At 49.8% G+C, this 22,277-nt stretch overlaps 1 protein-coding gene across 1 annotated transcript in view; it reads left to right on the plus strand.

Annotated features, from left to right (window-relative positions):
- The window catches only part of SLCO2A1 (solute carrier organic anion transporter family member 2A1), a 94,156-nt gene extending 83,131 nt beyond the window's left edge, over window positions 1-11,025 (plus strand). The window contains exons 12-14 of the mRNA XM_068970013.1: window positions 3,557-3,621; window positions 6,007-6,130; window positions 7,023-11,025. Coding sequence (XP_068826114.1) covers window positions 3,557-3,621; window positions 6,007-6,130; window positions 7,023-7,143 — 310 coding nt within the window. The 3' untranslated portion in view covers window positions 7,144-11,025. The remainder of the gene's footprint in view (window positions 1-3,556; window positions 3,622-6,006; window positions 6,131-7,022) is intronic.
- The last annotated feature ends 11,252 nt before the right edge of the window (window positions 11,026-22,277 follow it).

Here is a 22,277-nt window from a genome sequence, read left to right on the forward strand (position 1 = left end):
AACGGCCAGCTGCCCCCTTCCAGAGGGTGAGGTGAATGGAGGGTCATTTCATGTCGACAACTCAGGGGCAGCTTGGTGTCACTGTAACAGGACACCTGCCTTGGCCTGCCGCCTGTCCTCCCTTCTGACCTGGCTCCTAGGAAACGGGGGCTTTTCTCATTGTCATCCTTTCCACAGTCCTTATTCTGTCTCTGGAACTTTCCTCGTTTTCCTTCTCTGATTTTATGCCTCCGACTGAATTCTCCTCCCTCCTCTCTGTTCTTTTGAGAGTTAAAGATGGGTGAATCTACAGGTGTGGAGTCAGCGTGGAGCCTGGCAGACTGGAGGGGTCACGTGGCTCAGCCGGCAGGCTCGGCCTCCTCTCCAGGCTCCGCCTCCTCTCCAGGCTTCGCCCTCCTCATACAGGATGGAGAGGCAGGGACACCCACCAAGTGAGGAGAAAATACGGTTTCAACCAAGTTGGCATAACTTGCCCCCTGCCTCCCTCCCTCCTGTCCTTATCAGTCTGGCAACAGAGATGGAAAAACAGGATTTGGAAGACTCAGTCTAGGGTCAAAGGCCTATCTCTCTACCATAAACTGGCTAAATGTCCTATGGTGTTGCCAAGTTCACCAAGTCTCAATTTCCTCATGTATGTGTGTGCTTAGTCACTCAGTCGTGTCCAGCTCTGTGACCCCATGGACATAGTTCTCCTGCCTCTCCTGGTCCGCTGAGTCCTCGGACACGAGATGTTCTTGAGGTGATACAGGGAGATAATGCTAGTGCACCAGTGCCAGGGCTTTGGTGCTAGCCCGTGCGGAGTCCCACGCTGCAGCCTCACTTGGTGGGTGTCCCCGCCTCTCCGTCCTGTATAAGGAGGGCGGAGCCTGGAGGGGAGGGCGGAGCCTGGAGAGGAGGCGGAGCCTGCTGGCTGAGTCACGTGACCCCTCCAGTCTGCCAGGCTCCACTCTTGACTCCACACCTGTAGATTCACCTATCTTTAACTCTCAAAAGAACAGGAGGGGGGAGAATTCAGTTGGAGGCATAAAATCAGAGAAGGAAAACGAGGAAAGTTCCAGAGACAGAATAAGGACTATGGAAAGGATGACAATGAGAAAAGCCCCCGTGTCCTAGGAGCCAGGTCAGAAGGCAGGGCAGGACAGGTGGCAGGCCAAGGCAGGTGTCCTGTTACAGTGACACCAAGCTGCCCCTGAGGTGTTGACGTCAAATGACCCTCCATTCACCTCACCCTCTGGAAAGGAGAAAATACGATTTCAACCAAGTTGGCATAACTTACCCCCTGCCTACCTCCCTCCTGTCCTTATCAGTCTGGCAACAGAGATGGAAAAACAGGATTTGGAAGACCCGGTCCAGGGTCAAAGGCCTAGCTCTACCATAAACTGGCTAAATGTCCTTTGGTGTTGCCAAGTTCACCAAGTCTCAATTTCCTCATGTATGTGTGTGCTTAGTCACTCAGTCGTGTCCAGCTCTGTGACCCCATGGACATAGCCTGCCAGGTTCTTCTGTCCACGGAATTTTCCAGGCAAGAATCTGGAGTGGGTTGCCATTTCCTACTCCAGGGGATCTTCCCCACTCAAGGATCAAACCCACATCTCTGTGTCTCCTGCATTGGCAGGCAGATTCCTTACCACTGTATCACCTAAGAAGCCCTTCCTCATGAATGAAAGGGCATTAATGATATTGACCTCAAAGGATTCATGTGGGAATTGTATGGTAAATTGCTTTGCTTTGCTTTGCTCTGCATAATGGTTCATTATCTCTATTTACCAAATTATTCAGTTCAGTTCAGTTTCTCAGTTGTGTTCGACTCTTTGCACTCCCATGGACTGTAGCACACCAGGCCTCCCTGTCCATCACCAACTACCAGAGTTTACTCAAACTCATGTCCATTGAGTCAGTGATGCCATCCAACCATTTCATCCTGTGTCATCCCCTTCTCCTCCTGCCTTCAGTCTTTCCCAGCATCAGGGTCTTTTCCAATGAGTCAGTTCTTCACATCATATGGCCAAAGTATTGGAGTTTCAGCTTCAGCATCAGTCCTTCCAATGAATATTCAGGGCTGATTTCCTTTAGGATGGTCTGGTTGGATCTCCTTGCTGCACAAGGGACCCTCAATTGTCTTCTCCAACATCACATTTCAAAAGCATCAATTCTTCAGCACTCAGCTTTCTTTATAGTCCAACTCACACATCCATACATGACTACTAGAAAAATTATTACCACCAAATTATTATTACTATTCTTATCAACAGCTAGTTTCCCCAGAAGACTAGGAGTTGAGGGGTCTGGGATTTTATCCTATTTACAAGTTAGCGTGCAAACTACTGAGCTCCTGTTTCTGTTACTATTTCACAAGGATGCTGGCAGAAGTCGGAAGACTCCTAGGTCAAAGGGAAAGGACTTTGTTGCTCACAGGACAGCAAGCAATGTGAAGCTCATGTTGCATCATTTATTTGTGACCCCATGTCCTACTGGGTGACGTGGAGGGCTTCAGGTGTATGTGTCACCTGCAGTGGGTGTAGGGTCACAGCTGAGGAGCACTGAGCTTGGGAGAGCCACTGCTTCTATAGACCAAGCCTGCAGCTGGTCTAGCAAATTTTACCTCATGCCTTAGGTCTGTTCACGGCAACCACAGCCTGGGGAAATGACCCAGGAAGCACACAGTCAGGCCCTTGCATTCTTAGCATACTCCGCGAGAATGTGTAGAGGTGCTCAGAACAGGTTGCTCGTCTCAACACCGTCATCACCCTCCCCTCTACCATTCTGCATCTGTGCATTCCAGTACCCATGCTTTCCCTCAAGGCCCCTGAGTGTGGTTCCCTTCTTGCACTCCGGGTCAGATGGGCCACAGTGGACCCAGTAATCCTGAGAAAGGTATGTGGGTGGCCATGATGAGGAGAGGGAATAGAATAAGGAAATTTCACAGGGAAGCCCCCAAACATTGGAGAAGGGCATTGCTGTCAGATTGCCTCCCAGGGGACTGCCAAGCATCAGGGATGAGGAAATAGTGGAGGGAAAGCACCATTTGAACCCTGCCGGGGTCCTGCCCTGGTGGATCCAGGGAATTCGAAGGGTAGACGGCATAGGCGAGGAAAACTTATTTATTTAGAAGTATAAAATAAATTAAGAAGAAATAGTATAGTAGGAAAATTTAGTGGAGAAAAGAGGCTGAATAACTTGGTTTATGGGGAAAGCCAATAAAACTTCAGGACAAGAAGTTTGCACCATCTACGTTAGGCCACTGGTGCTCCGCACCTGAGTGTGCACAGAATCTCCTGGAGGACCTCTTACAATACAGAGGGCATCTGCTTCTTCATCTGAGGTGCAGCCTGAGAATCTGGATTTCTAGCAAGTTCCCAGGGGATGCTGATGATGCTATTGGTGCAGTGATCACACTGTGAGATCCACTGAGAGGAACAATAGGAGCACAGGGCCCAAGTGAACCCAGGGGGGCCTCGCGAGGGCAGGTCTGATGCGCCCCGAGGCCGACTGCACCACCAGAGGGAAGGCTCAGCCTTGAGTACTCCCCTTGCTGATTTCCTGATTGCCTTTTCAGTGTGGTGAACCAGGAGGAAAAGTCCTTCGCCATCGGAGTACAGTTCTTGCTGATGCGTCTGTTGGGTAAGTATCAGAGACGCCCCCTTCCTGGTGGCCCCAGATTAAGGGAAATCAGAAGGCTGTGGGGTGCGGGGTGGGGAGGGGGAAAGCCCTATCTCATCTCTGTCATAATAAGCACAACAGCAAATGCCAAATCCCATATGGACTGTTTCCGCATCACTTGAGGTTCGGAAAGTTCCCATCTATGGCATTAATTCCAAACGAAACTGTGTAAGAAGGAAAAGTGGACACAGCTGCAAATGCCTAACAGAACGCTGAGTGTAGGTATTTTTTTATCTCTCTCCAAGAATTCACTGTAGGAACAAAACCTCGCGTTCCTGCCGCAGCCAGAACCGCAGCAGAGCCCGGCCCTGGCTTCCCTTCCATTTTACAAAATCCGTTCCTCCTACCTCTATTCAGCAAAGGGGGGCCCTCTGCTGGCAAACCCTGCCAAAGCAGTCAGAGCCCGAGGAGGCAGGGCGCTGTGCACAGGGATCGGGACTCGCTGTGGCTGTGAATGCGCTGCCTGCAGGCATCTGCAAACACCCAGCTCGCCCCAGGTGTGGGGACATTGCAGGTCCTTTTCCAGACTGCTCATGCTGGACTGTCCCCTCTGGATGCCTAAGGCACTGGATTAAACACAAGGCACTCATATGGAGACTCTTGCAGTGACAGGTACAGGAAGTAAAGGGACTGATTGAGGAGGGATTTATTAAGGACCCCGGGGGTGCCCACTGCAGTGGGGAATATGCTGACTTCAGTGGAGAGACTTCAGTTGGCATCAGAGTGCACTTTCTGACCTTAAATGCCGAAATCCCTGCAGAGCCTGTGGTGCATTATTATTCGGGAGTCTGGCTGCACTTCATTCTGTAGCAACTCCCATGATCACTCTGGGGTGTGTGGGTGATGTCTCTCCTGGGCCTAACCAGCGGGGACCCTCTCCTACCAAAGTTGGGTGAGTGTGGCATAAGGAGGAGTGAACCAGTTTTTTCAGTGGAATTTCTTGGTCTCTGGCTACTTGCTCCTAAAGCCCCCCTCTTCAGACTCTGCTCCTCTGGCCTATATTACACAGAGGACACAAAGCACCAGGGTCTATCCCGTCCTGATGGCAGAGGCACAGTTGGGACCACAGTGCCTTTCCATTTATAACTTGTCATTTATAACTTGCTCTGAAACCTCCACTGGGAAGGAAACCTTACATTCCGCCCAGCTCAACAGCAGCTAGGATAGGCTCTGGAGCACCTTGCCCTGCTTCTTCCCACCACTGTGAAAACAGCCCCTCCTGTGCTCAAAGCACCTGCTGCCTTTGTTTTTTTCATTTGAGCTCAGATAACTCAATGTGAGATCGCAGATAGAAATCGCAGGCTGGAGGGATCCATTCATCACCCAAGAATGCAATTCCACCCTGGGTAGAGAAAAGGACTTGGCCAGCTTCAAATTACCCACTGGAACTTAGTTGAAAATTTTTCTGGACTTCATTTCTATTCTGGGAGCGTCATTTAGGGAGGTCATTCCTTGTGGCCAACTTCCATCCCCCATTCACCTGGAGATTTGGGAGCAAGCAGGTCTGATACAGAGGCTGATTCTTAAAGGTCCCCACTTCAGAGCACAGCCACAAGCAGAAGATTGCCTGTTTCTTTCCCCCAGAAGCAGCTTCTCACAGGGCCCTAAACAGAGTCGGGAGGCTGTTTTCAGGGGGTCTGAGAATGGGATGGCCTGACCCGGGTGTGGATCCGGCCAAGCCTGCCTCTGTCTAGACCTGTAGCTAAGGATGCAGGACTGACCTGAATATTCAGCAGCCATAGGGCACAGCCCCTCCTGCACCAGTTCTCAGCACTCAGCTTTGGGACAGAGGCTCTGAACAGCCAGGGTGTTGGGGGCCTGGAGGTGGTGCTTGCTGTCTAAGGGCAGCTTGCCATTGTGGAAGAATGTGGGATTCAAACCTCCAAGAACTAGAGTTCCTAGTCCAGCCCTGACCGTGCTTGGAGGTGAGCCAGCTGAGCCCACCTTCCTCCCCTTTAAAATGCCTGCCTCCGGGCTGCCCTGAGGGCCTGAGGAGTTGGTGTCCTCAAGAGTCTCCCGCCACCTGGTGAGCCCAGCAATCCCAAGCGTGGGAACTCTGGTACCTGTCTGAGCTGGTACAAGGGGACGCCTGCAGCTCGCTGTCCTGGAAGGATGGCTCAGGTCCCTCTTCTCTTCTGAGCCTCCAGTGAAAGAGCAATTCAGGCTTCACGGAAAGCTAGTCTGCTTTCCAAAGTCACTGTGGTTCCCAGGGGTGGGGCAGAGCTGTTCTCATGCCTGTGAGCTGTATAGGGACCCCGGGCACCTGGCTCCCCACCCTGCCCTGGCGCCTCTGCTGACAGCTCCCAGTGACCTGAGCTCTCTGCACTCTCTTCCTGCTGATGCTAGCTTGGCTGCCGGCTCCAGCCCTCTATGGCCTCACCATCGACTACTCCTGTATCCTGTGGAGCACGAAGTGCTCGGGGAGGAGAGGGGCCTGTGCCTACTACGACAACAATGCTCTCCGGAACAGGTGAGAGCCTGGACGATGCGCCAGGCCCCAGGCCCGAGCAAAGGGCTGTCATCACTCTGGTGGCAATTGTGAGGCTCTCAGGCCTGTGAGGGAGAGCCGGAGGGGAACTTGCCATGGGCAGGAGTGGGGGCCACCACTGACCAGCAAGTCAAGGCTCACAGAGAGCCATCCAAGTAACAAGACCTGGAGGCTGCTCTGATGTGTCCTGGCCCCCGTCTTCAGGCCCCGTTGGCCCTTGAGAGGGATAGCATCACAAAGAGGGTTGTTATAGGAAGAGGTCACGGCTATGGAACGATGATGCCAGGCCAGCCTCCTATTGCTCAGAAAGAGGTGGCCCGCCATAGCTCCTGGTAGAGGCCAAGGGCAGGTGGGACCAAGCCGAGCTGCAGCACCACTGAGCTCTGCACCCCTTCAGCCACCTCACCTGCTGCTGCGTCACAAACAAAGTGGGGGGAGTGGGCTTCCGGGGACTGGACGGGGTCTGGAAATGCTGTGGGAGGGGCATAGAAGTCCACGAGGAGGGCAGACCAAGAGGGCAGGGAGAAGGCACCCTTCCTGGCTGTGCTGAGACACAGCACCCTCCCAGATGGCTGGTGCTGCAGTGTTTCACTGGCCCTGTGTGTTGGGTGGGGGGAGGTGGGCGGCACCAGGGAAGGTGGCAACAAGGAGCACTGGACTGGGAGTCCCAGGTAGCTCCCACATCCTACAAGCCTCTCTAGGCTTGTGGACAAAAGGAATTGGAAGGTGGCTCCCACTCAGGTGGGGACGGATCCTTACCTGAGTGGGGATGACACATGACCCCGGGGCCCCTGTGACAATGATTCTGCTCTGCTCAGTGGCCCTGGCCACAGAGCCTGCATACCCCTCACGTGTCCTGCCTCCCGCCCCACAGGTACCTGGGCCTGCAGGTGGCCTACAAGGCTCTGGGCGCGGTGCTGCTTGTCTTCATCAGCTGGCGGGTGAAGAAGAACCAGGAGTACGATGTGCAGGAGAAGGCTGCCAGCCTCATCTGACCCTCGGCCTCAGCTGCTGCCCTGCTCCTGAGAGCGGACCTGCCCCACACCTGCCCATATTTACTAACGTTAACACGGCGCCCCCTTTCTGTTTCGTAAATGAGAAAGAAAACCCCATCGCCATTTGCTTTCCCTGTCCCCTCCTCCCGGAGCCCCCCCAGGGTGCCCAGGGGCCCGGTGGGCACAGAGCTGGAGGGCTGGGTCTCTCCTGGCCCCTTGGGCGAGGCCCCCACAGGCCCAGTCTCATCCTGCGCGATGGGCATGCTCACTGAGGCAGCCCCGCCGGTCCCTCACCAGCTCTGTGGTTTCTCTGTAGGGAGACCTCTGGGTATCTGCCCAGAGGAAGGAGGGAGGGGGCTGGGTTATTGCTGACCAGAGCCAGGCTAGGGGAGGGGGAGGCTGGCTGCAGTCCCTTTTGTATCTGGGTTCAACACCAGCACAGAGCCTAGGAGGACCAACTTGCTTCCCCTCCGATCCTTGCTTCCTGCCCAAGAGGCTGCTTTGGAAGCTCTCATGTTGGGAAGTATGGCCAGTTGATCCTCTCAGTTACCCATGCTCAGGACCAGAGCTCGGACTAACACCTGAAGACAGGCCATCCAAATGGTATTCACGTTAACTGTAGACTCTTCTGTACCCGGCCCTGTGTAGGTTTATCTCCGTCTTTCCAGGAGTATATCTCACACTAAGAAAGCCACACGGTGGTGAAGACCTGCAGCTGGCTGTGGATAGCCACGACACCTGGCCCCCACCCCACAGTGGGGAGACAGGACTCCTCATCTCAGAGTGATGGAAAGACCACCTTCCCCTAAGCTGACTCGGGTGCAGATGAGGTGGCTTTACACGGGCTTCCCCGTCTGGACTTTAGCCTGTGGGTCGTGGAGGAAAGAGAGGCTGTCGGGGATGTCAGCAATCAGGTTAGGAAGTCCAGCGAATGTCAAAAGCCTTCGAGCTGTCTGGCCTCCTGTAGCCCACAGAGTAGAGGACCTAGAGGTTGAGTTTCCTGGTTTTGAACATGCTTGTGCTTATTAGCATTTTCTCAGCCTCTTCTCACTGCCTCCAGAGAGGTGGGTGCCTTCCCTGGGCTTGGGCTGAGAGGTGCTGCTGCCCTGGGTGGAGGTTCAGAGTCAGAAGCCAACAAAGGACTCCTTTCATTCACAAATGTTTATTGGAGACCAACTTTGTGCAAGGCAGAACTGGGGCATGGTTCTCCCTGGAGCGTCCCTGCCCTCCGTCTACACTAGGGCCGCCTCCCAGAGCAGGCTCACTGGGCAGGGTGGGGGACACAGAGCAAGAACCTGGAGATTATCAACAGAACCTTGACCGTCCATGCCTCAGCATACTGAGTCTGCTCCTGGCCTTTACCGTATAGGGAGCTGACTTACCGTGTCCTCTGGAGTTGCTGGACATCAGTCATGGTCACGTGCAGATCTCTTGAGAGCCACTGCTCTTAGAAGACCCTTCCAGAAGCCACCTCCGGAAAGGCCTCATATGATGGAACACCAGTGGCCACAGTGCTATTGTCTGAAGTCTTTGTGAAAGCCACTGTCACAGTGACAGAGACAGCCTGATTCCAAAGCCACCAGCTCTATTTCCACAGATCTCACTCAGGAAGGGAAGCTCCATGCAACCTCAGAAGCCAGTTTCAGCCCTTTCAGTGGTCATGCTTGAAAAATGATTCTCTGCAACTAACCCTGGTTCTTCTCTCTGCAGTTTAACCAAATTCTGAAGGCACTGCCTTTAGCCGAGCTCATGAACAATGAATGCCAGCCTTCAGATTCTAGAATATGGTTGCTATTCCAAGCCTTTTTTTCTATTTTGATATTTCTATTAATATAATGTAACTTGGTCATGAATTTTTACTGTCATGTATATTTGCTAGAGAGCAGACATAACCTATATGTTCTGGCCAGAGACTGTCCCTTGCCCAATCCTTGGGGGCCTAAGGCCATGGGGATAGGAGGTGATGCTACTCCCAACTTATCATGCTGGTACAGAGAAGCAGCAGGCGCCTCTTGTCCCTTCAGTGAAGTCCCTTCAGTCAAGACCCCACAGTGCTGGGCTCTCAGAATCTCTGATCCCTGCCCTTGAGTTTATATGCAGAAGTCGGGTAGGACACTCCATGATATGAAGTGGAACTAATATAATCATCACTGATCACTTGGTCACAGCCAGCACAACTACCCTACAGCAAATCTGCCTGCAGGACCTGTAATGATGTCACCTTCATTTCCCTTCAGGTGCAAGGCTTAAGCTTCCTTGAGTGTTGGACTCTCATAGAGCGTGTTGTTAAAATGCAGATCTCTGGGACTTCGCTGGTGGTCCAATGGCTAAGACCCTGCACTCCCAATGCAGGGGTTTGGGTTCAATCCCTGGTCAGAGAACTAGATCCCACGTGTCGCAACTAAGACCCAGCACAGTCAAATAAATATTTTTTAAGAAAGAAATAAAATAAAGTGCAGATTCCCAACCCTCTCCACCCTGCCCCAGGGGCTGTTTATATGAGGCTGAAGGGAAACCAGGAGTGGCCTTTTTAACAGGTCCTTTGTGTGAGGCTGATGTGGGTGGTGGGGGTTATCAGAGCCTTAGGGGTGCCCACTTATGCTTGGACCACTGAGAAACTGACAATAGGCCTTTGGTCCACTCAAAGGTGAGTGGAGGAGGACAAGGTGGCTCTGATTTCCTGGGTGGCTCCATGGAGAGCAATGGAAAGCAATGCAAGAGCCCACATTTATATTAGGTCCTATCAGTCCTGAGAGTGGCATTCTCCCTCTACAAGACTGAAAGTGCAGAATGCGTCACAGTCATTTCCTGGTTGTGTCTGACTTCAGGTCTTCGTGGTGCTGTCTGGCTGGAAATTCAACATCAGTCAGCCTTGGTTTGGCTCTCAGAGCCATCCACATGTCCTTGGGTCCTGCCACTGTGAGTCTTTGGTCCCTTCCTGGTCTGAGGCCCCTAGCAGCCCGGTTTCTCCCCTGAGCCTGGAAACTCTGCAGAGGCTGGATCCCAAGACTAGGGTCTTGTGTACCCCAGTGATGCCCCTCCACCCCCATCCAGTCTAGGAAACCCACTCCCCTGCCAGCCCTTCAGGGGCTGAATGAAAAAGCCAGAAAAGGAAGGGTCTGCAGGAACCTTTTCATCTCATCCTTCTTTGAGCCTTCTTGGCACAGGAGAGGGAAAATGCAGTAGAATTAAATGCCAGATCTCCATAAATTATCTTTTGGCCCAAAGCCCTTTTGGGTGATCTTTGCCATAGCCCCATGTTGGAGGCCAGATTGGTCTTAAGGCTCCATTTGAAGATGAGGAATCTGAAATTAAGGAAGTAACCATGTGATCAACTTTATGCAAATAACAACTGGTTGGGCCTGGACTCCAATCAGGCTGTCCAGCCCTCTCTGCTCCAGCTCCCCTACTGAGTCAGTTCCCATGGAGGTCCACTGGACCACAAGACAGAGGTGGGAGAATCTACTGAGGGCCAAGTAAAGTTGTTAATGGAGGTGGAGAGAACAGCTAATATTTCACTTACCCACCTTCTATTCAAGCAACAAGAACATTATAGCTGTTCATTAAGCACGACCATGTCAGCTCTAGAGCACCACGAGTTTAGAGAGAGTCACAGAGAAAAGGGACAAAGAGGAGAAGGCTTTCAAGAGAAAAAGCCTTGGAAGAGCTACAGGCAGACAGACCTCCAAGGAGACACCCCCACTTGGTGACGAGTCAGCAGGGTTTTGCTTAGGAAACAAAGCCACATTGTGATTTTCCCCAGCTGCTTTCAAAGATGGAGAGATACAGTTAATCTGGGGGCTGAGTCCAGTCAGTATCAAACTGTTATTAAAATATTATATTACAGATTCCCAGAGATTGACAGGGGCTCTGTGTGTGTGTGAGAGAGAGAGAGAGAAAAGAGAAAACAAACAAACAAAAAACCCCCTGTGAATCCAACAGAGAAACACTATCTTTTTACAACCATAAGAACTAAATACCTGGGAGAAATGTCCATCTTCTGCCAACAGCACAGAATTCATTATAAGCTTTTATCGGAGATTAAATATGTATACAGGTGTGGGCAAGCCCTTGGCAAATTATAAGTGAGAGAAAGTTTTTCTCCCAAGACACACCCTGCCCACTGATCCACTGCGATCCACCCCCACCCTGCCGTGTTGTTGCCACACCACACAGGGGGTCACTGCAGTTTGATGGAGTCCCTGCCCCGCAGCCACCTGCTGCAGCTTGATGACAGTGACGAAAATGTGCACAGGTCTTTACAGCTCACAACACCATCCACTCATTTAACAAACTCCTTTAACTGGGAACTCGGGATAGGCTTGGCTGTGCTGGGAAACAAACAAACCTCACCAACTGTCACGTGACGCGACAGGAGTTCGCGTCTTGCTCACCCAAAGCCCGCCGTCAGTCTGGGTGACTCAGGGAGGTGGCTCAGCACCGCCTTTACATAACACACCGCCACGACGGATGAGGCAGTGGCAGGGAGTCTCGGAAGGTCTTGCACCGCTAAGCAAGCTTCCGGCCCAGAAGCTACACGCTTCACCTCCGCTTCCAGCCCCTTGGCCAGAACTAGTCGCTGTTGCTGCCTAACCGCCACAGAGATGGGGAAAGATAATCCTTCCGTGAGCTCAGAAGAGACAGAGAGCAGATATGATGGACAAGCTCTAGGCTCCACCACCACTCGGGCAAACCTAGATGGAGACAGGTGCTCACTGCAACACGTAAGCAAAGTTTGCCAGGCGCTGGGGGAGGGGGCACAGCCGGAAGAAAGTTTTCTGAAGGCGGCGACATAAACATTGGGTCCCCAAAGGCGAGGAGATGATTTTGAGGCAAGGCTGAACCTCCAGGCAGTTTGCAGAAAAACGAGGAGATGAGGGGGGCGGCTGGCTCAGAGGAAGCGGATGCTGTAGTGGCGGAGGGAGATGTGGGGCTGGGGACGGGGTCTCCTGGGGCGAGACTTGCTGGGGCAAAGGGTCAAAGACTCAGGGAGGCTGAGGAGCCGGGCAAAGGCCCTAAGGAGGAAGAGAGGGTGAGTTGATCCTCAGTGGAGGACTCTCAGCCAGAGCTTCCACCAGCCCTGAAAGGCCAGTATGACTAGTCCTGTCCTACGAATGGAGAAAACAAGACCTCTCCCAGCTGTCACTTGTGCCTTTATTTATTCACTTAGTCCCTGATGTAGATGATGCACATATGGTCCCTAACCTCCAAGGTCACAAAATTAGAAGCAAGAATTAGGTGCAAGGACTGAGAGCACATTCAACAGACAGATCAGAGAAGGGGCTTGATCCATCCTTACAAGATGGACTAGATTTCAAGAAACCGCAAGGTGCAAGAGAAGACATTCGAGGAGTTCTGAGAACTCACTGGACATAGGGTGCATGAAGGAGAGTTGGGTCACCTCTGGCTCCTGGGGCAGTGTCCAGGACCCCTCTTCCCACTTGGGCCTGACAGAGGGCCTCTGAGCCTCAGCCAACACATCCTAACTCAGGCCCCCTCCTGGACTCTGTCTACACTGGGAAGGGGCTCCTGAGTGGGCCCTTCCATCTTTCCAGGAGTGGTCCTCTTGACACCCCATCCACACCTGCCTGCCCACCAGTTCCCAGGAAGTCCCGCCTCTAGAGCTTGGAGGAACTGCCCATTTGCAGTCCGCTTCTTGGCCAGAGTTCCAAGGCTGCCCCAGCCCAGGGTGGGGTAGAAGCTTCTCTATGCCCTCTCGTCCCCTCTCGTCTCCTTTCTCTTCCCACCCAAGCCCTGGAAACTCAAGCTTGGAGCTGGGAGTCACAAAGGAACATCCATCCGGTCCCCAGTGTGCTGCTACCCGCTTCTCCTTTTTGTGGCCCATGCGTGTGCGATAGGACAGGAATCCCCTTCTACAGACACCAGATCCATAACGTGACCTTAGAGATTCCAGACGGGGCCCAACATTTGTTTAAACCTTGGCCCTCATTACACTTCACTGACATTAGCTTACAGAAGAGGGAGCAGTGACTCCAGAAGAGGCAGAAGCTCTCCCCTGGGTCCCCACTGGGTAAGTCTGAGGTGGGTTTCACAGTCTTCTCATCTGGCTCCTTGACCTCAGCTTCCTCTCTATTCACTCTGAGATTCCAGAAGGGCTCCTGCAGCCCCGCATTCAGCAGTTCAGGGTGTTGAGCACCCAGACTCTGCCCTAAGAGCTTCACATAAGTTTGCACCTTTATTCATCACCAAAGAGATGCAATTATCATGCCATTTCCCATGAGGAACCTGAGGCATAGCCAACTGTGGTCAGGTCAGTTCATTTCAGTCACTCAGTTGTATCTGACTCTTTGCAACCCAATGGACTGCAACAAGCCAGGCTTCCCTGTCCATCACCAGCTCCTGAAGCTTGCTCAAATTCATGTCCATTGAGTCGGTGATGCCATGCAACCATCTCAACCTCTGTCATCCCCTTCTCCTCCTGCCTTCAATCTTTCCCAGCATCAGGGTCTTTTCCAATGAGTCAGTCCTTCACATCAGGTAGCCAAAGTACTGGAGTTTTTTTGGCTTCAGCATCAATCCTTCCCATGAATATTTAGGACTGATCTCCTTTAGGATTGACTGGTTTGATCTCCTTGCAGTTCAAGGGACTCTCAAGAGTCTTTTCCAACACCACAGTTCAAAAGCATCAATTCTTCGGCGGTCAGCCTTCTTCACAGTCCAACTTTCACATCCATACATGACCAGTGGGAAAAGCATAGCTTTGACTAGACGGACCTTTGTTGATAAAGTAATGTCTCTGCTTTTTAATACGATGGCTAGGTTGGGCATAGCTTTTCTTCCAAGGAGCAAGTGTCTTTTAATTTCATGGCTGCAGTCACCATCTGCAGTGATTTTGGAGCCCAAGAAAATAAAGTCTCTCACTGTTTCTCTTGTTTCTCCATCTATTTGCCATGAAGTGATGGGACCGGATGCCATGATCTTCGTATTCTGAATGTCGTTTTAAGCCAACTTTTTCACTCTCCTCTTTCACTTTCATCAAGAGGCTCTTTGGTTCTTTTTCACTTTCTGCCATAAGGGTGGGGTCATCTGAGTATCTGAACGACTGTGGTCAGAGCCTCCTGTCTCTCCTTTCCTCCGAAGGCGGCAGGGGCAGGCACTGGGGTCTGCAGAACTGCACCTCATGTGCGCCACCAGGGGGCGCCACCCGCCACGCCGGGCCCTGCAAAGGGGCGCGAGGGAGACGGGATTCGCATCCCCACTGCGCGCGTCCGCAGCGCCCCCGCGCCCCCGCTTCCCGACCCCGCCGCCACCTAGCCCCGCTTCCAGCAGCCCAGCGTACCCGCCCTGGCGTCCACTCGCTCACCCCCCACCCCACCGTGCATCCGCCGATCTGCAGTCTGAGCCCGCCTGCGCCAGCCTTGCGTGTCCTTGAGAGGATGTCCCACCCCCGCCGCGCGATAAAGCACCGTTTGGTCTATTTGTATTTTTAGTACGAGAGTGTAATAAACACATTCAAGAACGAGGAAGGTAGAGAAAAAAGTACCAGGAAGCCCGAGAGGGTCCGGGAGCGCACACGGCTTCCCGACGTCCGCCAAAGTGCCGTGGGCTGGGGAGGGGGAGTGGAGGGTGGCAGAGCCTTCCCGAGGAGCCGCCGCCTGGGAACCACCGTTCTGTGGCTGCAGGGCGCTCAGTTATCCTCCCATCCCTCCTTCCTCCGGCTGGCTCCCGGAGCACCTCGTGAGACCTGGCCCTGAAACAGAAGCGGGCATCAGAGAGAAACCTGTGTGCAGATCCAGGGCCTGTCCATCAAGGAGTGCCGATTGCCCATCCTGTCGCAGACTCCAGCATCGGGCAGGTGCTGGGGACGGTGGGGGTGGGGGGGGGGGTGCGGCGGGAGGCAGTGAACAAGACAAATAGAACCCATTCCCTGGGGGAATTTAAAGTTGGGGAAGGAAGGCATAACCAAGACAACCAAGAAGGCACACCAATTGTGTGGTTGAGATCGGCTAATAATTCCAGATGCAACAGTGCCATGGACGAGAGAGGCAGACAGATGCCTGCATCAGAACGCAACGGGGAGAGGTGTGTGTGGTGATATCACAAAGGTGATAGAGGCCAGTTCGCTAGTGCAGTAAGGATCAGGAGTAGGGAGGTGAACTCCAGCTGCATCATGAAAAATGGCAGCAAGTTTATGGTGCAGGAGCCTTAGAATGAAGGTGTCCTGGGCAGAGGCAACTTCAGGCTTGGAGACTCAGGTGAGATGCTTGAGGTGTGTTTGCCTGGAGGGTAGCAGGAAGGAAGCACGGTTACAAATGGCTGGAGGTGGAGTGTAGTGGGAGGCAAGCTCTAGAGGGAGGGTTACTGTGTATACAGCTCCTTTAGTGGCTGGATGCTGCTATGGATAATGCGGAGCCACCAACAGGTTTTTAAGAGGCAAGATGCCACCCGGTTTCTGAGTTTCAAAAGCCACTAGGGCTGCTTCGTACTTGGGAAAGGGAGCCTGGCTGGCACAGGTAGGTTCTTAGGAAGATGGCCTCCTTCTTATCTCTGTGGCTGCTGGGGAGCTCAGGCACAGGAGGAGATCTGAGCCAAGGGGCTCCGACAGGTCAGAGCAGAGGGCAGGACCAGTGAGCAGCAGGAGCCTCCCAGGCGCCTCCCTGGAGCCAGGCCAAGCTGCCCAGAGTACTGGGAGTTAGTGTGAGACGTGCTGGAGTAGATTGTTGCACCAGAATGTGCCTTGTTAAAGACTAGATGTTGGGAACTGGATGTCTGTGGGTCCAACACGTGGAGTCTAATTGGCCCACTTGACGCTTATGTTTTTAAATTATCCTCAAACATTGAGAGAGTTTGAATCTTGGGATTTTTTTCTTTGAAAAAACTTGGACCAGCACTCAAGTCTTACAACAAGGCACTGCAGCTGAATGGAGACCACCTTGTGAGGTGGTCCCTGTATTCTCAGAGTTACTGAGGCTCCCCACATCACCTGCTCAGCCTCTTTGGGTATTCAAGTTTCTACACATACACATGCCCTTAAAGAGTCAAGCTAAGCCACAGAAATCGGGGTGAATGCTGGAAAGGGCCAGTCCAGAAGCAAAAGGTTGTGTTTAAGAAATAATAGCTGGATAAATGACTGTTTGGAAGAAACTGTGAGGGACAAGTGACTGCAGGTGCCTGATTGGGCCCACTGGAGAATGAAGTCCAAACAGAACACCCATATTTCTCCCCAGACATCCTTTCACTGACTTTCCCATCTCACTAAATGGCACTCAGTTCAGTTCAGTTGTTCAGTCGTGTCCAACTCTTCACGACCCCATGAACCGCAGCACGCCAGGCCTCCCTGTCCATCATCAACTCCCGGAGTCCACCCAAATCCATGTCCATCGAGTTGGTAATGCCACCAAACCATCGCATCCTCTGTCATCCCCTTCTCCTCCTGCCCTCAGTCTTTACCAGCATCAGGGTCTTTTCAAATGAGTCAGCTCTTCACATCAGGTGGCCAAAGTATTGGAGTTTCAGCTTCAACAACAGTCCTTCCAATGAACACCCAGGACTGATCTCCTTTAGGATGGACTGGTTGGATCTCCTTGCAGTACAAGGGACTCTCAAGAGTCTTCTCCAACACCACAGTTCAAAAGCATCAATTCTTCAGTGCTCAGCCTTCTTCACAGTCCAACTCTCACATCCATACATGACCACTGGAAAAACCATAGCCTTGACTAGACAGACCTTTGTTGGCAAAGTAATGTCTCTGCTTTTCAATATGATGTCTAGGTTGGTCATAACTTTCCTCCCAAAGAGTATGCATCTTTTAATTTCATGGCTGCAATCACCATCTGCAGTGATTTTGGAGCCCCCAAAAATAAAGTCTGACACTGTTTCCACTGTTTCCCCATCTATTTCCTATGAAGTGATGAGACCAGATGCCATGATCTTCGTTTTCTGAATGTTGAGCTTTAAGCCAACATTTTCGCTCTCCTCTTTCACTTTCATCAAGAGGCTCTTCAGTTCCTCTTCACTTTCTGCCGTAAGGGTGGTGTCATTTGCATATCTGAGGTTATTGATATTTCTCCCGGCAATCTTGATTCCAGCTTGTGCTTCTTCCAGTCCAGCGTTTCTTATGATGTACTCTGCATAGAAGTTAAATAGGCAGGGTGACAATATACAGCCTTGACGTACTCCTTTTCCTATTTGGAACCAGTCTGTTGTTCCAGGTCCAGTTCTAACTGTTGCTTTCTGAGCTGCATATAGGTTTGTCAAGAGGCAGGTCAGGTGGTCTGGTATTCCCATCTCTTGAAGAATTTTCCACAGTTTATTGTGATCCACACAGTCAAAGGCTTTCAATTGGATCATAGTTAAAACAAGGGAATTCCAGAAAAACAACGACTTCTGCTTCACTGACTTTGCTAAAGCCTTTGACTGTGTGGATCACAACACACTAGAAAATTCTTAAGGAGACAGGTATACCTGACCACCTGACCTGCCTCCTGAGAAGCCTGTGTACATGTGAAGAAATAGCAGTTAGAATGAGACTTGAAACCACGTGCACGTGTGCCAAGTCTCTTCAGTCGTGTCCAGCTCTTTGTGACCCCAGGGACTATAGCCCGTTAGACTCCTCTGTCTGTGGGATTCACCAGGCGAGAGTACTGGAGTGGGTTGCCATTTCCTTCTCCAGGGGATCTTCGTGAGCCAGGGATCAACCTATCTCTCTTATCTTCTGTATTGGCAGGCAGGTTCTTTGCCACTAGCGCCACCTGGGAAGCCTGGACTAGGTCAAAAACGGGAAAGGAGTAGGCCAAGCCTGTATATTCTCACCATGCTTATTTAACTTATATGCAGAGTATATCATGCGAAATGCCAGGCTGGATGAATCACAAGCGGGAATCAAGATTGCTAGGAGAAATATCAACAACCTCAGATACACAGATGATACCACTCTAATGGCAGCAAGAAAAGAGGAACTAAAGAGTCTCATGATGAGGGTGAAAGAGGAGAGTGAAAAAGCTAGCTTCAAACTCAACATTCAAAAAAAGTTAAGATCATGGTATCTAGTTCCATCAGTTCATGGCAAAAAGAATGGGGAAAAGTGGAAGCAGTGACAGATTCATTTTCTTGGGTTCCAAAATCACTGTGGACAGTGATGGCAGCCTTGAAATTAAAAGATGTTTGCTCCTTGAAAGGAAAGCTATGACAAACCTAGGAGGAGGAGGAAATGAAAGTTGTTCAGTCGTGTCTGATTCTTTGCGACCCCACGGACTATACAGTCTATGGAATTCTCCAGGCCAGAGTGCTAGAGTGGGTAGCCTTTCCCTTCTCCAGGGGATCTTCCCAACCCAGAGATCGAACCCAAGTCTCCCACTTTGCAGGCGGATTCTTTACCAACTGAGCCACAAGGGAAGCTGTAGAATAGTGGAGGGGGTAGATTTTCCATTCTACAGTGGATCTTCCCAACCCGGGAAACGAACCGGGGTCTCCTGCATTGCAGGTGGATTCTTTACCAACTGAGCTATCAAGGAAGCCCATGACAAACTTAAACAGCATATTAAAAAGCAGAGACATTATTTTTCTGACAAAGGTGCATAGAGTCAAGCTGTGGTTTCTCCATTAGTCACGTACTGATGTGAGAGTTGGACTGTAAAGAAACCTGAGCACTGAAGAACTGATGCTTTTGAATTGTGGTGCTGGAGAAGATCTTTGAGAGTCCCTAGGACTGCAAGGAGATCAAACCAGTCAATACTAAAGGAAATCAACACTGAATATTCATTGGAAGGACTGATACTGAAGCTGAAGCTCCAATACTCTGATGCCTGATGCAAAAAGCTGACTCATTGGAAAAGACTTTGATGCTGGGAAAGATTGAAGGCAAAAGGAGAAAGGGGGCTGCAGAGGATGAGATGGTTAGACAGCATCACCAACTCAATGGATATGAGTTTGAGCAAACTCCAGGGGATAGTGAAGGACAAGGGAAGCCTTGGTGCACTGCTGTGCATGGAATGGCCAAGAGTTGGACATGACTTAGTGACCCAACAAGAATAACATGAGTAAAAGTGTTATGAATATTTGTGCACACATCTTTTTATGGATCTATATTTTCATTTCTTTTGGGGTAAAAACCGAGGAGTAAATATTGCTAGATCAAAGGGTATGTTTATGCATAACTTCATAAAGACTATTAATACCTGTTTCCAAAGTTGAAATGGAAGTGGAAAAACACAGTAATGATCTCTTACATAGAATACAAGTATCACTAACCATAAAAGAAGATTGATAAATTGAACTACATGAAAATTCAATACTTTCTTTTATCAAAAACACCATTAAGAGTAAAACAACAAGCCACAGAGAAAAGAGATTTCCAATTTAGATAAAACACTGTATCCAGATTCTATACAGAAAATAAGAAAAAGATACACCCAACAGAGAAATGGGCAAAGTACTTGTACACATACTTCTCAAAAAAGAATATCCGAATGCCAACAAATACATTAAAATGTACTTAATATCATTAGTCATGAACAGCATGAAAAGGCAAAAATATTTGACACTGAAAGATGAACTCCACAGGTCAGTAGGTGCCCAATATCCTACCAGAGAAGAGTAGAGAAAAAACTCCAGAAACAATGAAGAGATGGAGCCAAAGCAAAAACACCACCCGTTGTGGATGTGACTGGTGATAGAAGCAAGATCCGATGCTGTAGAGAGCAATATTGCATAGGAAGCTGGAATGTCAGGTCCATGAATTAAGGCAAATTGGAAGTGGTCAAACAGGAGATGGCAAGAGTGAACATTGACATTTTAGAAATCAGTGAATTAAAATGGACTGAAACGGGTGAATTTAATTCAGATGACCATTATATATACTCCTGTGGAATCCCTTAAGAATCCGTTTAAGAATCCCTTAAATGAAATGGAGTAGCCCTCAGAGTCAACAAAAGTCTGAAATGCAGTACTTGGGTGCAATCTCAAAAATGACAGAATGATCTCTGTTCGGTTCCAAGGCAAACCATTCAGTATCACAGTAATCCAAGTCTATGCCCCAACCACTAATGCCAAAGAAGCTGAAGTTCTATGATGACCTACAAGACCTTCTAGAAGTAACACCAAAAAAAAGATGTCCTTTTCATCATAGGGGACTGGAATGCAAAAATAGGAAGTCAAGAGATCCCTGGAGTAACAGGCAAGTTTGGTCTTGGAGTACAAAAAGAAGCAGCACAAAGGCTAACAGAGTTTTGCCAAAAGAACACACTGGTCATAGAAAACACGCTTTTCCAACAACACGAGAGAAAACTCTGCACATGGACATCACCAGATGGTCAACACCGAAATTAGATTGATTATATTCTTTGCAGTTGAAGATGGAGAAACTATATAGTCAGCAAAAACAAGACTGGGAGCTGACTGTGGCTCAGATCATGAACTCCTTATTGCCAAATTCAGACTTAAATTGGAGAAAGTGGGGGAAACCACTAGACCGTTCAGGTATGACCTAAATCAAATCCCTTATGATTATACAGTGGAAATGACAAATAGATTCAAGGGATTCGATCTGATAGAGTGCCTGAAGAACTATGGGCAGAGGCTTGTCACATTGTACAGGAGGCAGTGATCAAGACCATCCCCAAGAAAAAGAAATGCAAAAATGTCTGAGGATGCCTTGAAAGAGCTGAGAAAAGAAGAGAGCAAAAGGCAAAGGAAAAAAGGAAAGATATACCCATTTGAATGCAGAGTTCCAAAGAAGAGCAAGGAGAGATAAGAAAGCCTTCCTCAGTGATCAGTGCAAAGAAATAGAGGAAAACAATAGAATGGAAAAGACTAGAGATCTCTTCAAGAAAATTAGAGATACCAAGGGAATATTTCGTGCAAAGATGGTCACAATAAAGGACAGAAATGGTATGGACCTAACAGAAGCAGAAGATATTAAGAAGAAGTGGCAAGAACATACAGAAGAACTGTTCAAAAAGATCTTCAGGACCCAGATAACCAGAGCCAGACATCCTGGAATGTGAAGTCAAGTGGGCCTTAGGAAGCATCACTTCAAACAAAGCTAGTGGAGGGGATGGAATTCCAGCTGAGCTATTTCAAATCCTAAAAGATGATGCTGTGAAAGTGCTGCACTCAATATGCCAGTAAATTTGGAAAACTCAGCAGTGGCCACAGGACTGGAAAAGGTCAGTTTTCATTCCAATCCCAAAGAAAGGCAATGCCAAATAATGTTCAAACTACCACACAATTGCACTCCTCTCACATATGAGCAAAGTAATGCTCAAAATTCTCCAAGTCAGGCTTCAACAGTACATGAACTGAGAATTTCCAGATGTTCAAGCTGGTTTTAGAAAAGGCAGAGAAACCAGAGATCAAATTGCCAACATCCATTTTATCATAGAAAAAGCAAGAGAGTTCCAGAAAAACATCTACTTTTGCTTTATTGACTATGCCAAAGCCTTTGACTGTGTGGATCACAATAAACTGTGGAAAATTTTTCAGAGATGGGAATACCAATACCAGACCACCTTACCTGTCTCCTGAGAAATCTGTAATGTAGGTCAAGAACCAACAGTTACAACTGGACATCACAGCAACTGGATCACAGCATCCGGGTCCATCACTTCTTAGCAAATAGATGGGGAAACATCTATTTGAAACATTTGAGACTTTATTTTCTTGGGTTCCAAAATTACTGCAGATGGTGATGGCAGTCTTGAAATTAAAAGACGCTTGCTTCTTGGAAGAAAAGCTATGACCAACCTAGACAGCATATTAAAAAGCAGAGACACTACTTTGCCGACAAAGGTCTGTCTAGTCAAAGCTATGGTTTTTCCAGTAGTCATGTATAAATGTGAGAGTTGGACCATAAAGAAGTCTGAGTGCCAAAGAATTGATACTTTTGAACTGTGGTGTTGGAGAAGACTCTTGAGAGTTCCTTGGACTGCAAGGAAATCCAAACAGTCAATCGTAAAGGAAACCAGTCCTTGAATATTCATTGGAAGGTCTGATGCTGAAGATGAAACTCCAATATTTTGGCCACCTGATGCGAAGAACTGACCCATTGGAAAAGACCCTGATGCTGGGGAAGATTGAAGGCAGGAGGAGAAAGGATGACAGAGAATGAGATAGTTGGATGGCATCACTGACTCGATGGACATGAGTTTGAGCAAGGTCCAGGTGTTCATGATGGA

Source organism: Capricornis sumatraensis, chromosome 1 (assembly GCF_032405125.1).
Source record: "Capricornis sumatraensis isolate serow.1 chromosome 1, serow.2, whole genome shotgun sequence".
Taxonomy (NCBI): domain Eukaryota; kingdom Metazoa; phylum Chordata; class Mammalia; order Artiodactyla; family Bovidae; genus Capricornis; species Capricornis sumatraensis.